We start from the raw sequence: 19,265 nt of genomic DNA, 5'->3' as shown, positions 1-19,265 counted from the left end.
GGCTTTCTGAAGGATGCATCACTGTGTGGCTGCTGGTTACTTTGTTGATTTAAGGACAAATCACAGTCACCACCATTTGTTTTCTCTTAGTAGTATCCAAGGAGTTATTGAGGATACTTCTTTGGTATGAGTCAACACAGCATATCGTTCCTGTTCTTAATTTTTATAGCCAATTAGGACCCTCCTCTGCTTTGGTAACTCTCCTGTATCATCACATAAATGCAGCAGGGCTGAGCCAAGAAATCTCTGTGTGTGGGCATGAACATGTAGCAAGTTCACAGACCTTGATGTCTTCTCACAGAGTATAAAGCACAGGCTGGAGGAATTTTTACAGGGCTTTAAGAAAACCTGTGTAGGTTTGCTATTCCCCCATGAGCAGCCATGTGATATTGTATAACTATCAGGTCCTGGGAGATTAAATGCATCTTGTGAGTTGAAAATCTTGGATCTCTTCCCGGTAGCTTTGTGTGTATGTGTCTACTTTATTGATAAAATATCACAATCTCTGATGTGTGCATGTATTGGTTCTGTTAATGGCCCCCTTAAGTGGCCTTTGGCAGAAGGTGGACGCTGTGTAAATGTTACAGACAATTTGCTGCAGGTCAGACTGGGTCTCACAGGGAGTGTCCATGTTGACACTTGGATATATCACTGAGTACAAAATGGAAAATGGGCCTGCAGCCTCCAGTTTTTGTGGAAGCCATTTTAAACAATCCTTGGATCAAAATGTGGTGGGAAATGGAGTATATGAAAAAGGTGAATATTGCCTGTTGGAAAGTGTGGGGAGCTGCTCTGTGGAATGCTGTGAAGATTTAAAGTCTCCCAGCACAAGCTTGAGACACAGATTTCATTGCGGCCATTCACAGTGACTGGGGAGGAATATCTTGAGTTTATTTTACGTTCCTGATGCTAATATGCTGAGTGTCTGATTATTTGTCTCATTTATCCAAGAAACCAACTAATTCTCAATAGGCAAAACTTCCCACACTCTGTTTCCTCTGTGGGGAATGGATGAGTCTGGAGGTAGAAATGGAAGGTACTTTCCAGCTCCATGAAGTTTCTCTCAGAATGACACTGAAACTTTCAGAGAAACATGCAAAAGTTTCTTGCATAAATATTTGTTTAAAAGATAATAAAAAAAGATAATTTGTTTAAAAGAGAAAAAATTAGTTAATAGGGAGAGAGATATTTAAAATATTTGAAATTAGCATTGTTAAGAGAAGAAACCCCAGATATACAACATGGTAGAATGCCACTTTTTCCTTACAGACCAAACTGTGATTTGAAGCCTGCTGGGAATAGGTAAGAGGCAGAATAATTCAGTAATACACCAATTTAAATTCCCCAGCTACCCATTACAAATTTGAGAACATTGGATAAACAAGAAGTTTGGCAATCAGTGGCTTCTCCCTCCATGGAGCTTAATCTTCAGCAGAAAGTGAACAAAAGAAAGTGGGTGTCTCATTATCTCTTCGAATGAGGTGATAAATAAGAGGTGCAAGATAACATTCTGCTGTATCACCAAGTTGTACCTGGCAGACAGTATCAGGTCTGACTGGGGAGATTCCTTTGGTGTGGGAGATGTGGCAAGTTATCATCTGAAAATTGGATGCAGTGCATGTCACAGCCTTGACTATCTTGACTAGACACTACTGAATTTATTAAAAAAAAAAAAAAATCACAGATAAGACTGGGACTATATGGGAAAGTTTGTTAGGGTTTTTTAAAAGATTTTTTTCTAATGTGCTAGACACAGAACCAGAGCCATGAAGTCAGTGTCTCTGCTCCAGGTAAAATGCTCCCCTGGAATTTAGGCCCAGTCTCCCAGTATGACATGGGGCAGTAAGGCAGCTAAGGGTGGGGTTGTTTGGCTGGGGCTTTTTTTGACAATGTGCAGTTGGGCAGGGTGCTGCCAGAGAAATCCAGGGGGAGTTGCTTTAGGAATTTAGGCACCTTGTTCCAAGCAGTCATTCACCTTTGGGATTCTTTGTGATGAGCTGTTTTCACGGACACATGGAACAATCCAACTTGAAAGGGATCTCCAAAGATCACCTGGTCCAGCCCTCATGGGAAAGGGAGGCTAGATGTGATTGTCTAGCACCCAGTCCAGTCCTGTCTTGAATGCCTGCAGTGAGGGCTCCTTGGTCTCAGATTTTGTGCTCTTTAAGGAAACTTAGGCACACGGAGGCCTCAGGGTTGTTTTTGGGTGAGGCTATTGTGCTTTGAGTTGGAACTCCTAATGCTGGAAATGTGATTCCAGGATAGCAGCTGCTACTGCGGGTGTGCTGAAATCAAGCAGTGAGAGTTGCTGCATGTCTGAAGTGAGATGTGACTCTGGCCCAGGACTGTAGGTTTTCTTTCCTTAGGAACTGAGGTATGGGACTGATGAGGAGAGGCAGGCTGGTGTCTGCCTCGCATCTCGTTTTGATATAAATCAGCAGGCATCCAGACCTGTTACCTGCTCCTCAGCAGCACTTCTGCTCCTGGAATTTAAATGTAATTGTAGCTGTCAGAAGTTGCTAGAAGTGTGAGTAACTACTCCTTTTATCAACAACAGCTCAAGACTACACCTCTTGGATAAAACACAGCTTTTCTTAGCAAGATGTGAATGTTACTTTTAACGAGGAAAGTAAGTTCTTTCTGCTCCTGCATGGATCCTCATGGCAGAATCACTATTTCATTCCATGATGTGAGAGAACACACCAGGGCTAGTTTCTCATCATAGTTCACTGATATCTGAAGAGCACACTGACTGTGATTCCAGTCCTCTGGATACAATGCTCAGCTTTCAGATTTATCTTGCGCTAGTGACTTGACATTTGAGCACCTCATGGAGTGAAGTTGGAGGCACACCTACTGCATTCTTTTCTTCACCCCAAAGGGAAAAGAGACTGAGGAAGCTGCCATAATAACAGTTAGTCCCACGGGCCTACCATACTGAGGAAGAAAATAATGTGAGTATATTGCCCACCTGTAAAGGAGCACACAGTGTTTCATGTTTGATACAAGCCATGTTGTAGTAACTGCTCATAGAAATCTCTACCATACTGACTGGTCCATTGTATTGCACACTCATATTAAGAAGCAATCCCTGCCTGAGAGTGCTTGCAATTAAACATGAGGCTCATGGACAAAGTGGTGTCCCCTGAGCATCTCTAGTGTATTCAGGCACAGGTCATTAAAGTGCTTCACTGCCACAAATAAGCCTTTCATCTTTTTGCCTTTTGAATACTCTTCTGAGAACATCAGGTTGTACAAACATATCATGTGTCTGTGTTGCTGGACAAGCCATTTGCCTGCAGCTCTCCCAGGCAGGCAGGGTTCCATCAAACAGATAAACTGAAATGTTAGTAAAGTTAGAAAAACACAAACCAAATATAAAGAACCAAACCCTTGAGATTGGGAATACTTAAAAGCAATTTACAGAAGTCTCTTCTTCAATATGATAATGAACTGAAGAATTGAAATCACTTAACTTCATTTACAAATCATGAATATGTATCAGTGCCTTTAAATGAAAGGACGACTAAAACAGATATAGTGTTTGTTCAATTCATTAAAAGGAAGACAATTTATCAGGAGGTTTTTTCCACTCCTAAACTAAAGCTATATGCAAATGTCAGTAAATCAAGACCTTGCGCTAATTCTGCAGCATGATGAATATTTTTATAATCCTAATTAGAACCAGTCATTTAGTTCAGCAATTTCCCCCAATCTAGCCAATTTGAAATTAAAATAGATGCCTTGATTACAAAACTCATTAGCAAAGAAGCACCCTTTTTGCTAACCAGTTCATTTGGAATGCACAAGCTGAATGAAGTGAGGAGCACTTGTGTTGTCAATTGCCGTAAGTGAAGTGAGCCTTAATTGTTGGCATTGTGAAGTATTTGTATTGCTGCATGTTTCATTGCAGTATAATATATCATTCATTAAACGTAACAAAAGCATTTTTAAAATTTAATTAAGTGCTGTTGGTGCACCAGGTAATTTTTATAAAGTCAGATGTCACAATTGTTTGCATTTGAAGTATTGATGGGCATTACTGTCAGAAAGAAGACGTATGACTCTACATTTATCATTCTGATTATGGTAGGCCTGGCAGTTTTAATAGGAGATGGGAAATTAAATTATGCAACCTTGGCTCTACTTCAGAAATGCCCAATGAATTTTGTCCTGGCAAAATACTGAACTTTGGGCTTGTGATGATTTGTGGTGGCAAAGAGAAAGTAACGGCTTGTGAAACTTGATTTAGCCAGAACAGACTTTCCTATTGCCTGTTATTTATGTTACAGACACTTCATGAGCAGGTTTTACTTTGAAAAGGGAAATATAGAGATAAATGGAGCGAGACACATTTGATGCTTAAATGTGCTCTTCTGCTGGAGCAACCTAGTTTATTGTGTAACAGAGCAAGGATCCTGTGGCTTATTCCTGGCCATGCTAAATCATGGCTGTATATTGATTTTATCTGGAGCCTAAGTGGGGTGAAGAGTGGTTATAAATATAGCAGATGGGAATAAAAATGAAGGAGTGAAGAAGGCTGAAGAATAAGAACACCAGGGACATGATTTATTTTGCCTGACTGTAGAGATCTAAAATGTTGCAATGTACGCCTACACTGGGTGTCGTGGCTTCCCATCGTAGTTGATGGTGATCTACTGAATGGTGTTGATTGATTTCTGGAAGTAAATGGAGGTGACTCTTTTAGGATGAGGTAAATTGTACCTTGGACTCATTTGTATTGACGAGGCCTCTGCTGGGTGTCAAAGAAGTAATTTCCTTTGCTGAGATGTAACTATTTGCTATATTACCTGAGATTAGGAGACTTGAAACCAACCCTGCTGTCTGGATGTGTGCAAAATGGATTACAGGGCATATGATTCCAATATGATCAAAACAGCAAAAAGCATTTAGTTTCCTAGTTCCTGTTATTGTGCCTACAGATTCTAATGACCCTCACCCTGGAGAAGAGAGCAAACATGATGTGCAAGCAAAGAAGGAGTTTGCAACCTTTTGTTTTTCTTTTCCTTGAGGCAGCCACAGATGGATGATGCTGAGGGTTGAAGGTACAGTCCTCTCCCCCTCATCCCCCCAAACAAGCCCCTGCACATCTGTTTGTTACATCACCAGCACCCAAGAAGAGGGGTGGTCTCTGAGGTGCTTCCAGGGGTGCACTTCTGTGTGCTGGACTGGGAGCTTGCACTCAGGAGTAGGAATGGCAGGCCTGGAAACAGCAGGCTGGCCCTTGCTCTCTGTTCTGCCCCTAAGGAGGGGGTGTTTCAGCTTCCTGAAATCAAAGTCTATCTATACAGTTGAGATATTCATATCTGAGAGACAAAGACAGAGAAGCTCCAGAAGGCAGCAGGCAGGAGCTGATATGTCCTGGCAGAACTTCCAGTGTGGTTGGGGTGGGGTACCCTGTGTGAGAATTTACAGCAGGTGCTGTAGTAGTAAATAGGCCACAAGGCAGAGAGGGTCCTTCTTTTATGCTGTAGCACAGCAGTCTATTAAAAAGTTTATACATTTAATTTCAAATCACTTTGTGTCTATTATGTGAAACAGGTTTATGTAATGCTAGAAGCTTGTGTGTTTTTTCTTGGATTGCCCTTTGCAAGCAGGCTTCTCTCTGTTCCTCTTGCCTCTCCTTTTTGAGTCACAGCAAACCATCCCTGTCTCCAGTGCTTGTTTTCAGTGGGGAAATGGACCATGTTCTGATCTGATAGCATACCTGAGGTGCTTTACAAAAGATGTGTGCAGTCACACATGTAGCAGCTGATATTCAGTATGAGTCCATTGATTTTAGCAAGGAAATGCTGATTAACATCACTGGAGGATCTGACCTGAAAACATGTACAGTATTCTTTTCTCACATAAAACAAGATAGATGTAGTTTATGCCTCCGAGTGCACAGGGGTTCTTTTCCCCCTAAAATCTGCCTGGTGAGAGATGCAGAGTCCCTGGGCAGAGAGCCTGTGTGCAAGCTCTTTCTTATGTTAAGGCAACTACTTATTTCTGTTCAACCTTGACATATGAAAATTCACTTTTTAAAAAAAAAATTTCTCTTTTTTCTACCTTTTCTTTTTTCCCTTCTGATAGAAGCTTCATGTAATCAATTTTTTGGGGGGATAAAAGTGCTAGAGGAACAGCTGCAACACCTCTGTCCCCTTACTAGGCATGGATGATTCAGCTTTTCATGCCTATTGTGTCAGTGGTGAAAGAAAAGGCCAATTCCTGGATTTTTGGTCTAGCACCTCAGGAACTTCAATCCCAAGTGTTTAGAAATAATGAATTGGTTCTTTAAAAATAATGAGTTTGGTAGAGAAAAAGTCAGAGGTGTATGAATAATTTCAATTGTCCTCTCTTATATGTCTCTTGTGCTTCTGGGACTGAGGAAGTGTTGAAAACCATGTTTTTCAAATGCCTCCTCAGAGTTAATAGAATTAGAAATTTTACCATAAAACAAAAATGGAACAAAACCCTCAAGATTTTCATAATGTCCTGATTCCAATACTGTTCTTCTGCAGGGCATTTATGCTTCTAAGACACATATCTTATTTATGCTTGCAAATGCTGCACATCTTCAGTTGTGTTTTGGTGCATATTTCAGCTGGCTGTCCATATTGGTTGTCTGGGGGAAGAGTGGTGACCTGTTTGTGTAGGGTGTGTACACACCTGTGTGCAGGTTTGAAGTTTTGCAATAGAAGTCCCGCATAAGTTTTGTGACAGTTACACGAAGTTCTTCAAGAGTAATAAAATTCTTTACTTTTGTGTTCAGTTGATTTTTATAGGACTATGGTGGCTGTAAAATGAAAGTTAGGGCATGATGCAGTAAAATTGTGGTTCATTGGGAGTATTGTGGGTATGATAAAAGGAGGAGCTGAGGCACCAAAATGAAGGGTGATATTTTTGAGAGGATGACAATTGGTCAAAGAAACAACAAAGCTTAAAGCTTTATAGAAAATCCTTGTGATTCTGTAGTACAAAAGGAGGAAAATGGGATCCTTCCCATAGCTTCCTACCTTGGGCAACTCATTTCTGCCAGAGGTTCAGTGATCATAAACAGTCTGAATATAGATTTTGTAGCATTTTATACTTGCAGTGTTCAAGAGATAAAAGCACGTACAAATAACATGTTAGCAGAATATACTGGACCCAAGGGGACTTTCCTGCCATATAGTAAGAGAACAATAATGTCATCAAAAGTTTTGCTGCCAAAACACGACTCTAGTTTTGTCCTCTAACACAGCACTTGCTTGAGGCCAGTTGATTTTCTCAGATCTTGGTGCAAGTCCACGAGAGTTATGTGCACATACCCAGCGGCAGAAACGTCATGAGTCTGAAAGTTCTGCTGCAAAATTAAGTCTGATATTCCCTAGCTAGATGAGTTGTACTTTTCTCTAGTGACAGCATGGAAAAAGCTGCTTTATTTTTCCTTTGCAGCCTTCCACTATGAGTTATGCTATACCATCACTGTGGAACTAGATTAATACCAGAAATTATAGTTACATTAAATCAAGTTTGGTGAGTTGTTGTTGACTCTAGTTGTTGCCTTGAATTGAGTTTGTGTAGTTCTGGGGCTTTGTAGAGGCTTTTTCTTCACCCTACTTCATAAGATGGTAGGCAGGTACCTAGAATTTCAATTAAATGGGATAAATGGCTTAAGTATAGACACCATAGAATATTTACAAACCTAGAGAGCTGCTGAGAGAGGTTAGAAAAGAGCTTTCTTTTTCTTGTGTGATCTGCAGTTGCAGATTCATTTATTCCAAAGGTACACAGCTTGATTGCAGGAGCTGGGTGATGGATGAATCAAAGATGACAGTGTAAATGGTGTCTGCCCAGCAGCTTCGAGGGATCCCTGGAACATGTGAGTTTCTCATTTGGTGATTTTTCTGGCAGTGATGCCTCAGTGCAGTGACAGCTTCTGCTCCAGCTGTCAGGCTAAATTGTTCCTGATGGTTGCTGGTATTTACAATGATGCTGTTCATTTGGCTTCCTCCAGTAAACAGTCTTGGACTGGGATGAATTGAATCTCAGTGGTGCAGGGAGGAATTTCTGGTTTTCCATGAGACCTCTTACTCTTCCCTTCCTGCATGTGACCTCTGGCTAGGCTGTGTATGTGTGGAGATGGATGCCTGTAAAATCAGGCTCTGCTTTTCCCTTCAGTTGTTGCCTTTTGTCAATGCATGGATTGCTAGGGAATCTGGTAAAAAAGAAATTTGGCTGGCTAGAGGTGAACTGAATTACTCCACTGGATTTTAAGAGTTATAGTAAGAGCAGTACTGGAGAATATCTTCAAGATATCAGAGCCCTTTGTGGAGACCAGAGTTGGCTATTGAGTAGGAGAGTGAGACTGAAAGGAATCTAACTTTATTATATATTCAAGCTTGCAGAAGCCTCTTCATTCATTATAGGACAGGATATGAAAAGTGCATGGTAAGGGAGATGGCCTAAAATAATGTACTGTACAAGATCTGGGGTGTTTGAGCAGGAGATAATATTTGCTGAAGCTACATCTTCAATGCTACCAGAAATTAAAGTTTTCTACCTTGTTTTTATAAATTTTTTGCTCACAGAATTTATTTCATAGCAAGACTTGTCCTATGACCAGCTTCTGTGTTCTCTTTTGGGGTACATAAGAGTCCCATGAACTAAGGTGGGCTTTTCTCTGGGCTGCTTTGGTCCAGTATTTGCCCTTTGTCCCAGACAGCATGGAGCAACTGTCCATGGTGTGGACCAGAGCTGTCCAGAGAGGGATTTCTCCCAGTGCAGAACGTGTACATGTCCTAAGCAGTGTCTGTTCATCTACTGTAGTTTCCCAGAAGACTTTCAGGATGGCATTGGGGGCATATCCGTGACCCAAAGAGAAGTGTGGTGGCAGCCTATAAATGCCCCATAGATCCCTGACACAACCCACAGCCTCAGGGTGAGGGGGCACAGTGGGAATGGAGTAGAAGAGTAAGGACAGTTTGTGAGACAGCTCTGACTTTGTGAGGAAATCCAGCACTCTGAGAAGTGGGGGGCAGCTTCTGAGGACCTGTGAGGTTTGCTGCTCTTCAGCTGGTGAGGTGAGAACTGAGTGGAACGGGCAACTGCACTCTGTCAGGGCTGACCCCAGTTAAGAACAGCATTTTCACCTGGGTGAGATGAGTTCAGGTGTGTGTCTGCTCAGTGTCTGAGGGTGGTGGGTCACAAAAACTGAGTAACCAGCCCTGTCTGGGAAAATGCTGATGAATGGCAAACTGCACTGGGTGGCAGGTGTGTGTGTGTGTTAAATAACATACAATTTAAACTGGGGCAGAATACATTGCTTTAATTTTGCCTAAATGGCACATACTGCTTGAAACCAGACTAATATTTCTTTCAAGCTGTGTGAAGTTTTTTTACATGAACAATGATGATGTCTCAGAAAAAAATGCTGTTCTAAATGCAGTTTTAAAACCTATTCATTAATGCCTATGTGCGCAATTCCAGAAATGTTTTTTTTCACATGAATAAATAAATCAGAAAAATCTTATGTAAGTTTAGAAGGTGGTTTGGTGGTGTGAAATCTATTTCTTCCACTAATCTGAAAATATCCCTCTGCCATTAAATCCTGGTCTGTATAATATAGAGGTTAACCTACAAATAGTGCCACAGGATTTGTAAAGGAAGGACGAGAGGAACAGCCAAGCATGTGATTGTAGCTTTATGTCCCACTTTGGCTAATGCCTCAGCCTCTGCTGCTTTGTCCCTTGTAGTCTTATGCTCAATAAACATGAAAGATTGGTCTGTAATAGCAATGAATGTACCCAGATGCTTGCACTGTAATTAAAGGCATATATCACACAATAAAGCACATTTGAATGAAAAATCTTCCCATTAGACGTGTGGTTCACATTTATTTCCCCTTATTGTTAAACTTCTGGAGTATAACCCTTGATGGAGTGTAAGGAGGGACTTCTAAAGGGCTGCAATGTGAAGCCCCCAGGAGCACAGAAAATTTTCCTGTTGGGCTGGGAGGGCACAGAGCTCCTCAGTGAAGGCTGACCTGCACAGCAGCATTGGCTTCATCCACGTGGTTGGTGGATCCAATTAGCACAGACCTCAGACCCAACGCTGCCTAATGATTTTTAAGTTGAAGAAACTGGACTAAGGGATCAGCCTGGCTTTGAGACAGAGAAATCAGCAGCCATTAGAGGTGATTCACTCTTTTGTGAATGTTAAAGAGCTGATCTGAGGGGAAAAAAGAGTGAAGCAGCCTCTGTGGACAGGAGCAGCCTGACACCTCCCTCTGCCTCTGGCTGAGCCTATTGGATGCCAAAGGAAGAAATTCTGGTAAAGATAACTCCTAGTATACCTTGTAGCCTCTGGTAGCAGGAGGCAGCTCTGCCATCTCTGATCTCTTCATGGTCCCAGTATTGTTCCCTTGTTCCTGTTCTCTATTTTATCCTCCCTCAAACTCTATAGGTGATTTTGAAATGGTTAAAAGATCATGGAGAAAGGAATAAATTAGCAATCAGAAAAGTTAGCCTTCCCTTAAAATGGCATTTCTATTTATAGTACCTTTTGCAAGTTGCTAAATTCTTTAGCAGTGATTGAAATGTGTTTTGATTGACCAAACTGAACATATTTTTTCTCCAGATTTTCAGTTCAAGCTAAAAAATATGGAAGCAATATTTTTCATCTTGTTTCTTCACCACTCTAGCATTTCTGGAGGTAGGGGAAAAGCACAAAAAAAGAGAACCTGTTTTTCACTCAGGGCTAAAACATACCATAAGCTCTGTGTGATACTCATTTGTGACACTGCTCCTGTTGCAGCTGTATCTGGATTTCTTGTTCCACTGGAAACCAGTCATGGAGCAGAAAAGCAAAAGATGGTCTGCTCTTAGCATAAATACCAAATTTTTGGCTGAGTGTGCTTGGTGCCAATGAGGCTTAAAGAAAATTGAATTGTGAAGGTTTTTAATTGAATTCTTTTTTTCACTGGTTTAATCTACTATTGTCTTTTTTTGGCGATGAAGTGGCAAAGCAGAGAGAGCCGAGCCTTGCTTTCAGCATCAGGTTTAAAGTGGACCCATTGAGTGAAAGCATTTTTTAAGCTATGAAATCATGAAACGTGACATCAGTGCATTGTCTTAACCTGAATGACTTCATTAGAAACCAGGTTGAGCTGTACAATTACATCCCGAAGTCAGACATATCCAAAGCATTTGGTCTTTGTTCAGAAGACCCCTGACCAGTGTCTTACTGTGGTGGGATAGAGACTGAGTTTCTTTTGCCTGAAGACCTAGTTGTACTGATTAGCTCGTGTAATATTTTTTCTTAAAATGCAAAAAACCCTAACTTCCCAGCTTCAGAAACCTTTCCAATTTTTTCCTCCCTGTATGGGACAGATGACGGAAATATGTTTTGTATTTAATTTCTGTCTTGACCAGTTTTCAAAATAGTCTATTTCCAGTGTCCCATCTATGATACAACATCTGTAGGGAACGGAGCAGCTCTGGTGAGTCTCAGACATGAATCAGTCTGGGCATATTCTCTTTCCATATCTAAGACAGTCTGGCTGTACAATGCTAGAGGAGAACCTTGGGCTGCAATGAGGTCTCTTGATGCAGCTTTTAATCACCTGGAAAGGAAATCAAAGTAAAGAGATAAACTGGTCCATTTGTTTTCATTACAATTACTAGTTTTTACTACTCTGTGTAAACAAAGACCATAAATTTGGTGCTGGTAGACTTCTTTCTACTGAGTTCAGCCCCACAAGCTGTTGCACAAATATTTTGGCTCGAGACATAAGATTTATTTTTAGCTTCTTTAGTGTGGAGCTGTCAAGGGTGCCTTACCTGAATTGTGGTTTCCAGGCAGCTTGTGACAAGAGAAGAAAAGGATAAGCTCTTTTTTTTCCATTATTTAGGGCTCCAGAAGCACTTCCATGTTTCAGATCTCGGTACCACTGAAACCCTGCCTTGCAAGGTGGCAAGGATAGGCAACTCCCTTGGAGGAGTTGGAAAGAACAAGCACAGACAGTCCTTGAGGTGGTTATCAGCTTGAAGGTGATGTGAGCCTTTGTGTCCCTAATGGTAACTCTTGACACTCCAGGGATGTTTCACTGAGGCCCAGACTGAGGAGAATAGTGGAAAAGAAGAAAGAGAGGAATACCCCAAAATTTTCTTCCAATGCAGCCTTTTCTGCCATGGGTAATAAAGCCACTTCCATGGCAAAGGTTGCTCCTGACCTGGTTTCAGCCACACAACTGAAGTATTTTAGGCTTGAGTCCTGTACCTACAGTGCTGCAAGTAACATGCCCTGCCTCCCAGGAGAACCTGAGAAAGGGGTTTCCATGCACCCCATGGTTTAAACGTTACACTGGTGCTGTGAAAGGGAGAGGTATCCATCTGTCCTTAAAACAAGTGAAGAAGTGATAAAGAAGTAGGGCATGTTCCTGGGATACCAATAGCTGTCTTCATGGCTGTACTGAATCTATCCCGTGTTCAAGTGGCTGCTGTCAGACATGGTTTATCTGTTCTGTACTCTAGAGACTGAAAAGTATTGTTAATTTTTCCTCCAGTTCATTTTCCTTCTAGGAATGACCTTTCTGAAATATTAATCATGACACCTTTCTTCTTTTTCAATTTCATTTGTAACACAGAAGTGTAGAGAAAAGATACACCTTGAGTTTTCTGAGAATTTGCAACTTTTTCTGAGCCTTTAATTTTTTTCTAGTGCTGATGGTTTTTGTCCTTCAGTAAAGAAAATTTAAGACCCTGCAACAGACTTTCTTTTCTGAGTTATCCTTTGCATGCAGTCCAATTTCCTACAGAAATGTTGACCTAATTTTATTTTTTTCTGCCCCGGTTTGAGTTTTTGGCAGGAACCCTCCACACATCTTGTAGATTTTTCCCACCAGCTCTGGCTGAGAAGGTGCTAGTTGTCTTTGTGCTTTTCTGGGATCAGAGCCATCTTTTCATGTAAGCAATCTGAGCTACTGCTTGGGATCGTGCTCTTCTGAGGCCAAGCAGGCCAGGCTAATCTGACCCTCCTCTCCCATAATGTGTCAGCTGCTGCCAAGTTATTCCCACTAGACCCACTCTCACCCTGATGCATTTATTTTGAATACATCTTTCCATCATCAGCTGTATGTATTGTCTGGAGGAAGTATATTTTTTTGTCTAATAAATGAATTGTTCCTCCAAATGAATGTAATGCAGCTTATCCTCCTCACTTTATCTGACATCGTTTGCGCTCTTGGATGACTGGCAGGCAGAAAACTATGGAGTGTCTCACCAGATGTTTTCTCTAGCCAATAGACCTGATTTCATAGCAAGAAATAATATTTGATTTTATTTGCTTACTGGCTTTCGTGTAGGTATGTGTCTTTGATGTATGTTCCTTCTTACATTATGTATACATGAAAGTCTAAATATAAATATCAAAGCTCTCTGAATTTCTTTAGTCTGTTTTCTATTGCTTTTCAGTCTATAAGTGACATCTATACATGCTTCTTGCAGTGATGGAGTGTACCCAAGATATTGTATGCTTGGTCTTTCTTGGGCTTGCCTTCAAACTTCATTCTTCTGTGTGCTTCCCCCATGAAGCCCAAGCAGGTCATGAAATCCATCTCAGCCAGATCATGTGTCTCTGGTGGGGTTATCTCCTTCTGCACTAGTCACTGTGAGCTTTTTTAGTGTCTGTCACGAGAGGTAGAAGATTCTAAAGCTTAAAAAATGAGCAGTTTTAGAAGTTTCTTGCCTATCTAAAAATGAGCCTTGGTGACTAGCTTGGATATGGATACTAACATCAGGGGGTTGAGTCTCTTCCTGTGTTTCCTTCTTTGCTTGTTCTTCTCCTCTCTTACCATAACTGGAATTGAAACAGACCAGTTTCTCATGCTGTTCCAGTTCTGAGAAGCTTTACTTTTCCAGAAAACCTAAAACTTTTTTTTTTTCCCTAGCTCTCCTTGGTAAGATAAACAAAACACCCAAACCAAATTACCCACAACCCTGAACAAGATCTTCCAAGCCAGCCAACATGATGTGTCACCCTGTAGTTTGTACTGGAGAATTGCAACAGCATTTTGCATATGAAACACTGTGTATCTATAGCTCCTTTCTTTACAGTTCTGTAGTTCTGAATGTGTTTCTGGCAGGTTGCTTGTGTTTGTGGCGCAGAATCTGACACCAGGGATAAAGCTCCTTCTTTAAGGGATTTGCCAATTTACTTGGAAATATGCTGGTGTGAAATAAAATGTTGCCACTGTTCTTAGAGTTTGAAGACGAAGCATTCTGCCTGTGGTACATAAAATCCTTATGATTCAGATTTGTGCTAAGAAAAACAAGCAGGAGTTAAGGTCTGGCCTGTAGTGAAACAAAGTTGGGTATCACTGGGGCTGCCAACGTCTTTCCTTGCACAGATTGTGTTCTTGGTGAGCTGCACGGCTGTGTTGGTGGATGTGATATGTTTCGTGCTAGCTATGTTTGCTAGTGCTTTGCTACTCCCCTTGAGTGGGGAGTATCGTGATGCTGTTTGGATAAATATTTGCCATTTACCTTTTTGATGGTACAGCCTTTCCTGTTGTAAGTGATAGGTCTGACTATAGAATCCTGAGTAGAGGCAGAGTCAGATCCTCTGCATGCCACTCTTTAGCTGCATCAGGAGACAAGACAGCCCAGACAAACACAAAGACCCATAATGGTCTTAATTTTTCAGTCACCAAAGTCAAATAACAGAGGAGGTTGCAGAAGGGCCATACCCTCACAATACCACCCCCACGGTACACTGGAGTCCACCCCTCTCAAAGCAATGTGTTGGAGTGCTCCGGGAAGTGGAAATTCCAGAGATGTTTACTTGTCACTAAAGAGCCAGAGCAGAGCTTTAAAATGGGAACATCTTGGCACCATACCTACAGCATTTTTTTTCTTTGCTTAGTATTCAGCCTTAGGACAAATTCATTTATATTGAATTCCGTTGTACTTGCCGCTAAATTTGTTGTCTTTTCTAAAGCTTGTCTTCTCTTGTGAAGGGAGATAAACAAAAAGTATATGTATATATTCAATTTTAATGCATACTAGAAATCACTTTATTGTATGTTTTATTTATTTATTCAACACTAACCTTTGCATTTGCATCTGTAAATAATACTATAAAACTGAACTGGGCCAGAGAGGCCTTTTAGGGATTTGTTCTGTCATACTGCTTTAAGACTCAGTCATCAGGTTAAAATTTGAAGTGGATGCCCAGAGTAAGTAGGTGAAAAATAAATAAAAATTATTGAAATTAATAATATTCTCTTTATCTCTTTATCTGAAATCACATAAAGGCTGCAAGTTCAGTTTAATTCTTCTGACATCAGTCACCTGAGCTTTAAAGAGAAAAGAAAGAAAAAAACCCCGACCAGTAGCTGGTCTCTGGTTTTTAACTTGATACAGAGTGGGATGCTCCCTGAAAGAGACACTGAGAGACATGAGTGGTTGAAAGGGATTATGCTTCATGTCACTGAGCTTTCTGTAGCTACTGCTGTTATGCTGCTGTAGAAGAAAAGGAAATGCCAGGGGCAAAAGATAAAAGAGAATCGAAGGAAATGGCTCTATGTAGTTAATCCTTCCCTCTCATGGTGAGAATAGTTAATCCATTGCAGAATACAATCAGGATGCTAGACCCACTTGGACTCGCTTGTGAGCATGACTTAAGTGGGACTAAGTTGCCTGAAGCCTGGCTAACTTGCACCTGTAGCCAAAACATGCAAAGGATAACCAAGTTGTTTGACACAACTGATGCAACTCAGTCCGTGCTGAGGTGCTTGTATGTGCAAATCATGTCCAGTGACTCAAGGAATATTCCTGACAGGAATTGTGCTAAAGGCTGGGCAGAGCTGTAGCACTGTAGAATTTTGACTTTGGAGTGTGGATTCTCAGTTATTGTTTTTAAAAACCTGTGTGTTCTGAGAATTAGTTATCTTGATATTGATGCTGACTTCATAAGCCTAATCTCAAATTTGGACAAGTAATTTTCTTTTCCTGGCTCCTTTAAAAGAGACAAGTGATGCTTTGTTGCTTTATTTTATGTCTACACAGAATTTCTTTTGGGGCAGAGGACTCTATCATATTTTTTAGACAATCACCTGAAAAGCAGAGGAAGTCTGGTTGTGGACTTGTAGTGCAGTATGTTACCCTATCTAGAGACGGTGCTAAAGAAATATGGCCAAATTAGAATATTCAGATAATATTTGATCTCCTGAAAAACATGGGGTAGAAAATCTTTCTTAATATTTCTTACAAGCTTAGTGGTGTTGCCTAAAGTTTACATAATTGGAGCCCTTTTTGACATGAAGATTGAAGGATGCCTGCTTCCATATCTTTCCTCCATATGTGTTTTACTGGCACTTGAGCTGTTACTGGCCAGACTGGCATTCCTGTTGGCAAAAATGCAAAGGCCTGATTCTTTTGTCTTTACACATAACAGTTGCATTAGATTCTTGATGGGGTCTGAATTTCAGTTTCTGACTTTCTTTTGCTGACTATACAGTGATTTGGTTGTGTAGTTGAGTACAAACATAGCAAGAATTAATTAACTGCCTCAGGCTTTGGACACTGCTCAAACAGCCTTTTCCAATCATCTTTCTAAATTGATCTATGGTCCAGCTCAGATGTGGCTGCTGCCTCTCTGTGGTCAAAGATGCTGCCTGTTCAAGAAGTTAATATTCAGTGTGAGCACATGTGGTTTATCTTCCCAGTCACTCTTAGCCATCCATCACAGTGGTGCTACAGGACATATCACTAGGTTGTGAACTCTTCCAATCTGAACATGGACCTGCCTCCAATTTGCAAATCCAGTTACTCAAATCAAATGCAATGCAGAATCTTGTGCTCAAATGATATCATTTTCCCATTAGGGACTTAAATTTGGCTGTTACAAACATTGAAGTTTTTTCAGTTCCCTTATCTACCTCCTTAGCTGGCAATCAACCCTTGTTTTGTTAAGCCAGAATATATATCAGATGAAATTTATTTGAAATTCTAATCAAAATGCTGCCTGATATTTAGTTCTCTGTGATCTAGTGGTAAAGCATAGTAGTTATTTCTCAAAGCATATTTTTTTCTCTGAAGAACCAAATTTGCTCATAGTTGGAGAAAAGGAGCTTACATATGTTTTGATTGTGAGAGGATGCATTATGGGTAAGAAAATAATTACATGGAGAATGGTGTTTGTGGTATTAAGCAGAATATATATGAAGCAAACATATGTCTGAAACTCAGCATGGAGTTGCATGGAAATTTCGTTACATTACAGCTGTGTTGTTTCTTAACAGAAAGACTAAAAAAAAATCATTCTATTGAAAATTTGGCTTCCAAGAAGTCATGCCACTATCTTTGGTGTTTAATGACCAGGTTGATTTCTAACTTACCTGAAAATTTAGACCTCATTCTCAATATTAGAAAATATAAATTAGGAGCCATTTACTTTTCAATACAGAAGAGATCTGATTCATTCCATAAAAACAAGTAATGGCATGACCTTGAGGATAGAGTCACTACCTCATCAGAGTCATGTTGACTAATCTGATTTGTCTCTCATTCTATTTGATACTAGGAACTCACATGTCACCTGCTTCCTATTAAACAAAAGAAGCCAGGAGAACAGCCAGCTTTGTTATATGGCAGTCATAGTGAATGTGTTGACAGCTGAAATTTGGAAGGACAAAGTTGTTTGACAAGGTTTGGGAAGAGACAACCTGCTTTTGATTCTCTGGAGCCCAGTGTGATTTAAGAGTAAAGGGAAGACATTAGCCTCCCCTGCTGAGGGTGATCAATAATTGTGTATAATTATTGTGAACCATCCATTCAAGTTCTTTAATCTGAGCTGATTTGAATACTTTATCTAGCAACAGTCTTCTTTCTTTTTCCTCAAAGTTTATTCTTTCTCACTCTCTCTTTCTGTCTTCCAGCTGTACAGCTCCATGGACTTTGGAAGAAAATGGCAGCTCATGCATGAGCGGGTCACTCCAAACAGGTTTTACTGGTGAGTTGGGGCCACTGGCTTGGCTTGCTTTGGGTGGGTCATGGAGGGGAGAAGGGCATCTAACTTGAAGGGATTGGTTACTTTATCTGAACATGAAGTATACCCTTGGTTTTGTTCATCATCAATGCTATAAATTCAGTCCATAGAACACACCTTGCGGTGCAATAGTCTGTGTTTGTACTTCTTGTCTGATAAAATGTGGTGTCTTTTACAGAGAAGTACAAGTCTTTTGATAATTGCAGAAGTCATGCTTCTTCATTGTACTCCTGCCTAGAGTAACACAGAGGAGCTGTCCAGTGCCTCAGTGACAAACCTGTGACCATTAGACTTCCTATTTTTCAGCCCTTCAGAGAGTTACTTTACCCTAGAACACAGTCTTTGTGCAGAGCCAGCCGCTCTGACCAGTCTCCTTATGCAATCTTGGTGAGAAGGGATGATTCACTCTGCTTTAAATCACTCTCTGAGGAGCCAGTTTTATTATAGTGACTAGTGAAAGCCCAAGATCTGCAGTTTGCTAAAAATCTGCTTTGTGACTCAATTCCTTCTCAATTCCCAAGTGTCAACCTCTCAAATTGGAAGAGTGTCTTAAAATCAGATGATGAAACAAATTTAGTTCCTATCTCCAGGCTCAGCCATCTCAGATGCATATTTTCCAAACTTCTCTTCACCATGTGAAGGCTCAAGAATTGACTTTTAGAGAGAAAAAGAAAAGTGTAGTTCTTCCATAGTTGAATTTAGGATTTGGGGCTTGAATCAGATTCTTAATGCTGTACTTACTATATGCCAGATGATGGGGTGTGTGTGAATGTGTAGAAGTGCTGATTTACAGAATCTGTGCATAGCTAAAAAAAGTGTCTGGTCCTTAAGACCCAAAAAGATTGTAATATTAAGGAACCAGAGGGTCACATTTTGGATGGTTAAAAATTAAAAGGACTTGGAAAACTTAAACATTTACCCCCAATTACAAAGCATGATGCATATCTATGTCTAGATCTATATATCTTAGAGTCAAATTCTTGTAGAAATTTTTGCACCTCATTGATAGCCCTTGGAATCCAGGCACAAAATATCTATAGATTGTATTTTCAGTATTTCCACACCTTGGAGGTAGACTCCTCATTTCAAATTATCTACATTCTTCTGGAAATCTCTGTAAACCTCTTTAGACTCCAACATTTAAAAATTGGCTTTTTGGCATCAGGTCTAGAGATTTCCCTTAGTGTCCATGAGGAATCTGGACAGTGTGAGAAGGTTTTGAACACTGAGGA

The 19,265-nt window shown here is 40.5% G+C and overlaps 1 protein-coding gene across 1 annotated transcript in view; it reads left to right on the top strand.

Moving 5' to 3' along the window:
• SORCS3 (sortilin related VPS10 domain containing receptor 3) overlaps positions 1 to 19,265 on the top strand; it is a 180,806-nt gene that overhangs the window by 66,195 nt on the left and 95,346 nt on the right. The window contains exon 5 of the mRNA XM_005416385.2: positions 17,924 to 17,997. Coding sequence (XP_005416442.2) covers positions 17,924 to 17,997 — 74 coding nt within the window. The remainder of the gene's footprint in view (positions 1 to 17,923; positions 17,998 to 19,265) is intronic.

The sequence above is a fragment of the Geospiza fortis genome, unplaced genomic scaffold (genome assembly GCF_000277835.1).
Source record: "Geospiza fortis unplaced genomic scaffold, GeoFor_1.0 scaffold130, whole genome shotgun sequence".
NCBI lineage: Eukaryota > Metazoa > Chordata > Aves > Passeriformes > Thraupidae > Geospiza > Geospiza fortis.
This window is presented reverse-complemented; position numbering and strand designations above follow the sequence as displayed.